The following is an 11,923-nucleotide window of genomic DNA, read 5'->3' as shown; positions in this document are numbered from 1 at the left end:
ATGCAAAAATTACAAAACGTTGCACAATTTATATCAAAAGTTGTAGAATGAAAATTAGAATACCAAGCCATTTGAGGAAAAAAATATTCCAATGTAACTAAGGATTAAGTCATAATATTACAGATAGACAACTGGGAAATATTAAGATTGAATTCTTATGTTATATGACCCACTTTCCCTGTATTTGCAATCTGGACAAGGTTGTGCTTATCCTTATACATTTTTCTAGATTAGGAAAAGACGATGAAGTTAATTGGGAGTTAACTCTTCTAATTTGCATTTTTCTCCTAATCTAGACAATTTATACGACTCTCTCTGTAGGTACTTTTTCCAATTGTTAGCCCAATCGGGTCTGCTTAACTTGATTAAAAAATTCCTCTTGGCACACATTGGCACAATTTAAGATAGTTTTAGCTGGTTATGTTGTATCTGAGGTGGGAACGTAGTTAACTCTATTGAGGTAACATTAGAAATAGCACCTTTCTGAGTATGGATAAAGGGCTTTTGTAGTTATACATTGGTCTTCTGTTGTTGAGAACATAAAGATGTGATGTTGTATTATGTTAGCCAATTGGAGCTAACACATCCTGGAACACTAGTCAAGACTAAACATATTTTTACTCTGGTAAATGCTAAACTGATTGAATTAAAGCTCAGGGGGAGAAGGAGTGAGAGCAAACCAGCTAACACTATTTAACATCATACTGAGTTAAATCCTAATTCGGACGAGGCAGAGAGAGAATGAGCAAGGTACAAGAAGCCTTCTCCCCACTCTTAAGTGGCCAATGCATAGATGAGATGTACTTGTGGTTTGTGAGTACAGATGAATTTAAGGATTGCACCATAAGGGGATGCCTGTCAAGTGAAACTGGAATATACTAGAGCTCGAAAAGAAAGCTGCACACCCCAGAAGACGTAGCAGCAGGTACGTTGATTTTGAACTCCTGGGAGGCATTCTGACACGCAGGCATGCTTTAAAGTAAAATGCCTTAAAGGTCAATTCAGGATGACAATGAACTTGGACTCAACTCAGGGTTTGGATGAAACCACCTGAAAGTCTATGAAACAACAAAGACTGGGAAAAAAACAATACTAATTCCTGGACTTCAGCGTTTGAGCAATAAACAAAACCTGCCGTAGTGCCCCCCGCAGCCCTCACTTCAGCTGTCGTCAGCTGAAAGGAGAGGTATAACTGTGTTCTGTGTAATGACATTGCATTCTTGCTATCAGAAAAGAGCATAAAGCCTTGTCCCACACGGAAGAGCTCAGAATAATCCAGAAGGAGAGTGAGAACATGGATTGGGTAAGTAACTTTTTCCCTGTGTATAGCAGTTAACTCACCTCTCACATTTTGTCAGCACATCAACGATGTGACATTAAGGCTGAGTTTCAACAGTAAGTGTTGACCATCCTTACCCACACCCTTCTGTCTATGACTGCACCTCTGTGTTTGCAAATCTGGGCCCTCTGCAAACTATTTGCAGAGCCACTGGCTGCATGCAACCCCACTTCACCTACCCAAATCTGTCCCACCTCCTCTGCCATCTCAGCTGGAGGTTTCAGTCCCATGAAGGTATGTGTATATGAGGTAGGAAGAAAATGGATATAGGCCTTATGTTAAACAGGATAAGGGGCCATCCATGTGATGTGCTCCTGCCACGGATGTGGAAACAAGAGACAGGTCCTGATCCCCAAAGGCTTTGGCTAACATCACAGAGCTTACTCCGCATGAAGCAGCTTTTCTAACATGCCGCGTGACACACAAGCAAGAGCAGCAAACCTGACACTAGCATGTCAACCCGTCCCTGGCCAGCTGCTGTTCTGGGAGCATTGAGTGACTGAGTTATGGAGCATCTTACCATGTTTTTTGTACAGCAGGACATTGCTTCTGGGGAAGGACAAAGCTGTGTCAGCATGTAGAATAATGTCTGATTATATTATATCTGACAGGGTTGGGAGATATAAAGCAGGAATACACAGACTTACGAAAAGTTGGATAGGGGAGCAGGCTAATATTGCTACTGCCTCATAATAACAAATGACCCCCCCCCCCCCCGCTGTATGGTAACTGCCCTGTAACTGACAAGAGATGCTCTCTGCCTGAGTCTATAAGAAGCAGCCAAATCTACCCTCCCCACCTGTACCAAGCCTGAGTAGCTGAGCTCTGGAGAGATCTACAGAGGGGAGTAGGAACCTCCCAACAAAGCATTCATGGGATTCTGCTCTGAGGAGCCTATTTGTATGTTAAACTTATAGGCTGTCCCTGCAAGTTTCAGGGTTATTTTCTCCTGGGCAGAGCCAGAAGAAATTGTCCTGAGTAGTCTGATAGGATTCACTTTTCCCCGGATAAGATAGTTGGAACTGAGTTCAGCTTGTCTTGGATGGGAGATTGAGGCTCCCTTGATCAAGCCAGGAGAAATCACATGCACATCTTATTAATATGGTATTTGCTGTTGATTTTCCTGGGTTCTCAGCTGTTGCAGTTTATTATTCTTAAGGTACAAAGAAAAAAATATTATGTTTAGTGATGATTTAACAACCAATCTTTCTTTTGCTTTCAGCTACGGGATATATGGGATTTCCTTACTTCAGCAATAAAGCTAGAGCCTGGGGATCTGATTGAATTTAAGAGACTGGGATACCAACACTGGGGCATCTATGTGGGAAAGGGACAAGTGGTCCACTTCACATTTCCAGGTAAATATGAATAAAAAGATTAATCCTTCCTTAGATTCATCACTTAATCAAAAAATATTTTCATCTGATGACTATTTGTCCCTTGTGTAAAAATGATTTCACCCTGGTTCCCAGTGGGATAGATGTGCTCAGCACATGACCCATCATTTAAAATGTATACCAGTGGTCTCCAACCTTTTTCAGCCCAAGATCACTTTTTGAATTTAAGTCAATCCAGGATCTACCTCAAACTTAAACACCTTTGCCCCACCTGCTTCCCTGAGGCCCTGTCCCTGCCCCAATGCTTCTCTGAGGCCCCTCTCAGCTCATTCTGTGGTAGTAGGGTACAGGGGTAGGGGAAAGGGGGCACTCTAAGGCTATATCTACACTGCAGAGTTTTGCGCAAAAACTGGCAGAGCGTCCACACCTCAAGCGCATTTTTGCACAAGAAAATGTACAGTGAATTGACAGAACAGAGCGTTTTTTAGTATAGGTATGCCTCTTTCTACGAGGAATAAGCCTTTTAGCACAAGAGCTCTAAAATGCCTAACCTGTCATGTCCGGAGTAGTTGTCCTGATGGTAGTTGTGGTCCTGGAGGTGGCTGGCATGTCCCTGCAGCCCCTGGGAGGCAATCAGAGCTTTATGTGAGAGGGCGTCCATGCAGCCTGGATGCTTTCTTGCGCAAAAGCACTTTTGCGGTGTGACTGTGCTCTTGCACAAGACGTTTTTGAGAAAGATCTCTTCCACAAAAATTTTCTTGTGCAAGAAGCCTGCAGTGTAGACGTAGCCTAAAATCTCAGCATCCCCCTCCTCAATCTCCCCCACCCTGCACAGTAAGTAGGAGGCCCCCAGGAGGCAGAGGGCAGAAGAAGCACAGCAGTGAAGACAGGGGCAGCTGAAGTACCAGCACTTGATAGCTTCCTGGCCAAACCAGTCAGGATCCCCCGTCAGTGGCTCCAAGATCTACCAGAAGATCCTGATCTACCGGTTGGTGACTATTGATTTACACTAATTGGACCCTGGGAATTCTCATGAGTGAGATGAAGGCCTGAATGGGTCCCGGAGACTGAATTCTTATTTCACCCAAGTGATGCCGGCTCTAGGCATGTGGCTAAAGGACATTGAGGTTGGTGGGTGGCAAAATAGGGGACGTGTAGGTGTGAAATGGCAATAATTAAAACTGTTATCTCCACTCTTCCTCCTGCCTACAATCCTCTGTTCTTAAATTGTACATACTCTCAGAGCCTTTCTTGGCACATCTCAGAGTCAGAAGAGCCCTAAGCAATTTCTGACACTTAAATCACAAACCAAAAATCACTGATCCCACTGAGCTCTGCTAGCCCTTCTGTGGCTCAGCCAAGACAGCTAAAGATTTGGTGCCCAAAATTAGTACCAAGCAGTTTGGGCCCAGAATTTTGCTCAGTTCAGATTTGGAGCCCAAATCCAGCCTTTTCACCTCTCCTCAAAATTATAGTTCATCATATACTTCATATCTCAATTTTATCTAGATAGAGTACTCATGTGGCCTCCTTTACTGTAGCATCTGAGTACCTTACAATCGCTAATGTATTTGCCCTTCCTGTAAAGTACTAATGCCCCCATTTTACAGCCAGGGAAATGACGCAGAGGCACATATCATGTCTCAAGTAAGCCGAAGGTGTTACATGAAGTCTGGAACAGCAGAGTCTTGCATTCAGGTGTCCCAAATTCCAGGTTAACACCTAATCACTCAACAACCTTTCTTCTCACTTCTAACAGGAGACACTGTAAACTTAGCTTATCTCACTCATGAGTTGCTGTAGTAGGGCCAACCGAGAGAAGAAACACTAAGTATGTCTTTTCTAGATATCACTGTGAGAAGGCTGACATTTTTTTTTGACAAATAGTTTATTTTCTGAAAACAGTTTTGCATCAAACAAAATTATTTACTAATTTGGGTCAAACAGGAAAATAGTTTCACCTTAAAAATATTTTTTTTAATTTGAAACATTTTGTTTTGTCATTTTCTGAACAAAACATTTTGAGTTGGTTTGTATGTCTAGTTTTTCTAAAATAATGAAAGTAGGGTGAAAATCTACCCAAAGACCCAACAAAATTTAACAAAGGAATCTTAATTTGTGTTTAATAAAACACCCCATTCAAACAAAACATTTTTTCTTTTCTTTTTTCCCTTCAATTTAGCCACTGAATCAGAAACATCACTATTTGCGTGCATCTAGGCAGATATGACACATGCCCTTGTGCAAACTCTTAATCCTTTTTCACCTCTCATGTCTCTTTTTTACTTCTAAGAGTTGGAAGAAGGATTGAATAATGTGCTCCATGGAGAATTCTTCAAAGCCAAAGTGCAAAAGGAACGTCTGAGGGCCATAGCTGGGGCTTCAAGCTATGCTGTAAACAACCAATTAGATAAAAAGCACCCTCCATTACCTCTTCGTCATGTGGTAAAGAGAGCTGAGCACCTGGTGGGGAAAAACATAGACTACAATCTAGTTATGGCTAACTGTGAACATTTTGCCACAATGATGAGATATGGCATTGCTGAATCACAACAGGTAAGTCTGATTCCTTCACTTGATCTCCATTTAGAAGAGATGCCCTAGGAATGATTTGGTTATTGGGCCTATTTTGTATTAGTGAAAGAAACAAGCTTTTCAGCTCCATAGAACTTTTCAGGTGCAACAAAAACAGCAATGCTCTCCAGTTGAGTGTAGGGCTTCACTTTGCTAGGCCAGGGAAACAAAAGATGACTTTGAAACTGAGTGCCATTTATTTCCAAACACTTTCTCTGATCTCATGGGAAATCCCTCCTGTGCTGAGCCTGGAATTAAAAAAATCCTAAACTGGATAAGTTACTGGGCCACTCCAACCTACCTCTGCACCCCCTAAATGGGAAAGAGTACAACCCAAAAAGTGGTCAATTAGATTTGAGTTCACTCTTCACTGTCATCATGAACTTGGCTTCTTGTTTTAGGCAATTTACTTTGAAGTGGATGAAGGTTTTGTGAAGCAGATAAAGAAGTGGCTAGCTGAGATCAATGAGTAGCTTGTGGATTGGTGAGTATGCACAAAGGCATTTAAAGTGGGCACTGACTTCTCAGAGATCAATTGCACTTACATTGATGCAACATCCATCCCATCATAGACAAGTACCAAATATAAATTAGTCACCTATATATCCCTGAATAACTTTCACATGAGTGGAGAAAATGAGCTGCCAACCACATACAAAAGGATAAAACACACACATGAGAAGATCTGAGCCCCTTCCACATTAGTGGTGGATTTGTGAAGGGGGGTGTGACGTAATGGGGGTAACTTGCTAGGTCTGTGGGCGACCTCTGCTGTCTGTAGCACGACCCAGCAGGACAGGGGATGAGTCATTATACAAAGGGGGCTCCAAACCTGTCTGACCAGCTACCCCCCAGGGAGAGAAACAAAGGAAGGTGGAAGGCCTGGGGGGCAGGGCTGGAAGAGAGTTTGTTAGTTTCTGTCTGGGAGCATGGAGGAGACAGCCTAGGGAAGGAGCAGGGGTGGGGGGCTGGGATTGTAGGGCCCAGCCACCCCCCCATCTCAAAGGGGGGCACTGAGGCCTCTTAGCCGCAGTTCCTGTAACCAGATGACAGATGCTGTGCTGTATCCTGGAGAAGCAATAAACTCCCTCTATTCTACTGGCTGGTGGAGTCTGTTCGTGCCATTTTGGGGGTGCAGGACACGGGAAAACCCCAACGCACCATCACAGGGGGAGACAGTCCTTTCTCTCAACACAGATCCCACATAACTAAGGAGTCTATTGACATTAGCCATAGCCTCTTCTCCCATAAAATCTGAGCCCTCCTTCACACTAATGCCAATCAGTCTCCCAATGATGATCACATGTAGGGCCAGATTATCCATTAGGCACTATAGGCACAGTGCCTATGGCCTGCAAAATATGTAGGGTCTAAAAAAAAAAAATAATTGACTTGAAAAGAAAATTGCTAAATCAAACTTAATAATTTGTTATCTTTAGTCAACAAAAAATGTACGGCTGTGTCTAGACTGGCAAGTTTTTCTGCAAAATCACATGATTTTGCGGAAAAACTTGCCAGCTGCCTACACTGGCCACTTGAATTTCCAGAAAAGCACTGACGATCTCATGTAAGATCGTCAGTGCTTTTCCGGAAATACTATGCTGCTCCCGTTTGGGCAAAAGTCTTTTTCTGAAAGACTTTTGCGCAAAAGGGCCAGTGTAAACAGCACAGTAGTGTTTTCCGCAAAAAAGCCCCGATCGCAAAAATGGCAATAGGGCTTTTTTGCGGAAAACCGCGTCTAGATTGGCCACAGATGCTTTTTCGCAAAAAGCGCTTTTGCGGAAAGCATCCTGCCAATCTAGACGTGCTTTTCCGAAAATGCTTTTAACAGAAAACTTTTCAGTTAAAAGCATTTTCGGAAAATCATGCCAGTGTAGACATGGCCTACAGGAATAAACATACAATTAACTATTAGGCATATAGGTGATAGGGCATTTCTCCCTTATATATAATCTAATTTAAAGGCATATGATTATGAGAGTGCTTAGTACCTATGAAGAACTTAGTCCAGCCCTGACCACATGTCCATGAGTGGGTCCAAGATCCCTTTGTACATTACTAAAAAGAGGGAAAGTTTCATCCCACTATCTCCCTCAACATGAGTATTAAGAATAATAATCATCAAATTTGAGGGACTGAAAAAACCTCTTGGATGTATGTTAGATGGTCTTGGGTATTCACTCCACATGCAATGGAAAACTGGATTGCTAGGGGAAAAACTTCTTCTACATGAAGCAGCATTCAGTGACTAGCAATAACTGACTTGAAAAAGCAAGTAAAATTCTAACTAGCAGACTTACCCAGATTTTCCAGGATGCTGCAGAGCAGAGGGTAGGCAGTGTGGGGGGAGGTGCAGGACTCAGGGCAGGGCCTTGAGGGCGTGGAGGAGTGTTACATGTTGTTTGTCTGATAGCGAACCCTATTCTCTGGCCTGTCGACACCCATGTAGTAAATGTATGGAAAAATAATTACTGGGTAATAGCACAATACTTGTTATTCCTTGGAGTAACTGGAGGAGTGCAGAAGGCTGGAGGTGGGGGTGGGGGGTGAGGAGGAGTTCAGGGAGGAAGGTCCCTATCCAGCAGGGACCTTTTTTCTCCCCTCAGTCCCCCACTTGGCCGCCAGGGACCTTTTTTAACCCCCTAGGCCTCCCGACTGCAAGGAGACTTTTTTCTCCTGCCCTCCGGTGCTGCAGCCTAGGGTTGGGAGGTGAGGGGGAGGCAAAAGGGTTTGGAGCAGAGGGGTCACTTGGTGCGCTGTCAGGCAAGATGATAGAGCCCCAGTCCAGCTGTCCACTCCCTTGGTAGTACGACTGTCCCTGGTGGACACTCTGCAAGATAACTCCCTTCTGCAGGCTCGCTGCCCCCAGTGGCCCTTCTCATATCACATCCCTCCAAATAGCAGCCCCTCCCTTTGCATTTAAGGAAAACAGTCCTTTTCCCAGGCCTTCCAGTTGTCCTGGCACAACCAAACCCTGACTAGGAATGTAAAATCCCATTTAATTGGTATTGCTTAACTGGTGTAAACAATTAACGGAGAGGGTAGGCAGAGGTGGAAGGTGGAATGGAAACCCGCTTTCCTACCTATTCTAGTCACAGCACAGCACCTACCTTACCATTGTCATGCTTTTTGTAAGTATTGGATCAAAAAAGAGTTTTAAGAGATGGTGTAGATTTTTATAGGGACCTCCTCCCTGATCATGCGGGACAGCATGGGAGAAAGCACGAAGGTGGCTGCCTGAAAATTTAAAAAGCGAATGATAAAGACTGGCCCTTAGTGGTGCTTTTGATTTAGACTGGTGTACAAGAAAACAAAACCTGTACAGATATAAGCATAAACTCCTATTGAATAGTGAAAGTTATGCATACTCAGTCCTCTGTATAGCCTAAGAAGAGGTACAGACGTCAGCAGTGATAGCTGCCTCACTTTACTAATGTGTCTCACACTTTGGCTTTTCTATTGAGATCAGAGAAGAAGAGTACCACATATTGCATAGTGGTATTATTAAATACACAGAATCGCAGGGCAGGAAGGGACCTTGAGAGGTCATCTAGTCTTCCTGTACCCTACACTCATGGCATAGATATAGCATTATCTGTACCAGTGGTTCTCTATTTTTATGGCCCCGAGCTCAAAGCAAACCTTTCTGTGGACCACCAGTTGCTAATGGAAACTCACCATTAATTACATAATTATGCCCAAGTCATTTTGCTAGTGCTGCAGCTAGAGAGAATGGTTTAATTTAACCGGTAAGAAAATATATTAATTTAAATTATTGAACAGATTAAGTACTTTAACTGTCTCATGTTAGTTTATCATTTTAAATAAAGTAAAATATTAATTTATGTCCAACACAAAGTTCCTATGTTTTCTTTATTTATTGTAAGGGTAGGGTACCTTTTTTGGGTCGCGGCTACTACTGACCCACAGAAAAATCAGTTGGGGACCACACAACACCTCATTGATGTGGCCCCCAACTAAGACAGTTCACTCATCTGGGACAGCGAGGACTGAAATTCAGGGCTTCTCATAGGCCAGATTAAATCTTGTGGAGTTACAGGGTTACTGGATTTTGTGGAGCCCACCCAAGCTCTGGGGTTGGGACAAAATGAGGGGTTCAGTGTGTGGGACAGGGCTGCTAGCAAGAGGGATAAGGGTGCAGGATCTGGGCAGGAGGTAGGGTGTAGAGGGGGTGAAGGTGAAAGGTCTGGATAGGAGGTAGGGTGCAGGAGGTAGGCTGGGAGTAGGGTGTATGGCCAGGGGGAGGGGGCAAGAGCAACGGAAGATGCAGTGTGTGGCCAGGAGGGAGGGTGCAGGATCAAGGGTGAGTGCAGGAGCAAGTTGGGGGTAGGGTGTCTGGCCAGAGGGAAGGGTGAAGGAGCAAGGGAGGGTGCAGAAGTGGGCTGGGTGTAAGTGTCTGGCCAGAGGAGAGAGTGCAGGAGCAGGCTGGGGGTGTGGGATCTCAGTGGGGGAGATAGCAAGGGGGCTAGGGTGTAGGGATCTGGGCATTTACTTGCTTTCATGCACTGCGCTGGTCCCAGGCAGTGTCTCCTGCTGCTCCCATTGGCCAGATTCTGACCAATGGGAGCAGCAGGGAAAGCCTCCAAGCAGTGCATCTGTGTGTTGCTGTACCCTCCAGCCCAGAGAGGGGGAGCGCTTCTTCCCCATGAGATGGATTGCACAGCAACACTCGGGGATTTCTCTCCTCTCTTCACCATCCCTCCTCCCCAAGCAGGAAGCTGGCACCGGCGCTCAACCACATGGGGAAGGGATGGTGAGGCTGGAGTGCGGGGGAGCTGAGCTCAATCTGTGGACCACCTGGCAGGCAGCTGCAGACCACTATTGGTCCGTAAATCACAGTTTGAGAACCACTGATCTAGACCATCCTTGACAGGTGTTTGTCTAACCTGCTCTGAAAGATCTCCAATGACAGAGATTTCACAACCTCCTGAGGCAATTTATTCAAGTGGTTAACTACCCCAAAAGTTAGGAAGTTTTACCTAATGCCCAACCTAAACCACCCTTGCTGCAATTTAATCCCATTGCTTCTTGTCCTATCATCAGAAGTTAAGGAGAACAATTTTTCTCCCTCCTCCTTGTATCAACATTTCTGTATTTGAAAACTGTTATCGTATCCCCTCTCAGTCTTTTCTTTAGACAAAACACACATTTTTTTTTAATCTTCTCTCACAGGTTATTTTTTCTAGACCTTGAATCATTTTTGTTGCTCTTTTTGGACTTTCTCCAATTTTTCCACAACTTTGCTGAAATGTGATACCCTCAACTGGAAACAATACTCCAGCTGAGACCTAATCAGCATAGAGTGGAAGAATTACTTTTTGCATATTGCTCACGACACTCCTGCTAATATAGCCCATGACATTTACTTTTTTACCAATAGTGTGACACTGACTCAGCTTCTGGTCCACTATGATCCCTTATCCATTTCCGCAGTACTCCTTCCTAGGTAGTCATTGCCCATTTTGAATGTGAAACTGATTTTCCTTTCTAAGTGGAGTACTTTACATTTATCCTTATTGAATTTCATCCTGTTTACTGAAACCTACTCATGTCTTAGAGCTCACAAAACAATTCTCATACTAGAAAATTTGACTGCTCACATGGGCTAGGTGGGAAACCAGCAATCCACACTGGATTGTGAAAGCCATGATTTTCCACTACCTATCTCCTGCACTTGTCTTTAGATTGTAAGGGCTGTTGGACCGAGTTGTGTTATATGCTGTCAGTAAGGTCACAAAGTAAAAGCAATCCCAAAGTTCTAACTAGCTGTATTTAGCAGGGATACTTTCACTTGCTTCATTAATGTGTTCTTCTCTTCAAACAGCACACCACTCAGTCCTATGACTACTGAAGGAAATGCATACACGATGCCTTCAGTGCAGAAGCTTCTGAGAATGAAAAAGATGTCTTGAAACATTGCAAACCTAAACCTCTTTTCTATCCAATGATGTAGAATAAAAGGATTTTCACTGCTAGCGGAGGACATCATCAAAATAAAAACCTCAATAGTTAACTCTAGTCATGAAAACCTCTAACTTCCTGGATAAATCATAAATTCCAATCTGCCTAGATCTAAATGTGTAGTTCTGATGTATCTGTGAGACTCTGTCAGTCATCTGGAGGAGAACTGGTGGCAAACTGAGAGGCTGATCAACCAGAAAGAGACATCAAAGACTATATTCTGTAGCAAAACATATGGGCTGTGTCTAGACCGGCCAGTTTTTCCGGAAAATCTGCCACTTTTCCGGAAAAACTTGCCAGCTGTCTACACTGGCCGCTTGAATTTCTGCAAAAGCACTGACGATCTCATGTAAGATTGTCAGTGTTCTTGCAGAAATACTATGCTGCTCCCATTCGGGCAAAAGTCCTTTTGCGCAAAACTTTTGTGCAAAAGGGCCAGTGTAGACAGCCCAGATTTGTTTTCCGCAAAAAAGCCCCGATTGCAAAAATGGAGATCAGGGCTTTTTTGCAGAAAAGCGCGTCTAGATTGGCACGGACAGTTTTCTGCAAAAAGTGCTTTTGCGGAAAAGCGTCCATGCCAATCTAGACGCTCTGTTTCGAAAATACTTTTAACGGAAAATGTTTCAGTTAAAATCATTTCCTGAAAATAATGCCAGTCTAGACGTAGCCATTAAGAATCATATCTGCTTAG

At 43.7% G+C, this 11,923-nt stretch overlaps 1 protein-coding gene across 1 annotated transcript; it reads left to right on the top strand.

The window, feature by feature from the left end:
• The first annotated feature begins 997 nt into the window (after positions 1-997).
• On the top strand, positions 998-11,563 carry LOC112546538 (phospholipase A and acyltransferase 2-like). Its single transcript, XM_025187030.3, has 5 exons — positions 998-1,303; positions 2,562-2,697; positions 4,970-5,232; positions 5,652-5,734; positions 11,096-11,563. Exons 1-4 carry the CDS (start codon positions 1,295-1,297, stop codon positions 5,721-5,723), a joined length of 480 nt encoding a protein of 159 aa, XP_025042815.2. The 5' UTR covers positions 998-1,294; the 3' UTR covers positions 5,724-5,734; positions 11,096-11,563.
• Positions 11,564-11,923: the final 360 nt, after the last annotated feature.

The sequence above is a fragment of the Pelodiscus sinensis genome, chromosome 1 (genome assembly GCF_052426305.1).
Source record: "Pelodiscus sinensis isolate ZL-2025 chromosome 1, ASM5242630v1, whole genome shotgun sequence".
Lineage (NCBI taxonomy): Eukaryota > Metazoa > Chordata > Testudines > Trionychidae > Pelodiscus > Pelodiscus sinensis.
The sequence above is the reverse complement of the archived record's forward strand: the minus strand, read 5'-3'. Positions and strand labels throughout refer to the sequence as shown.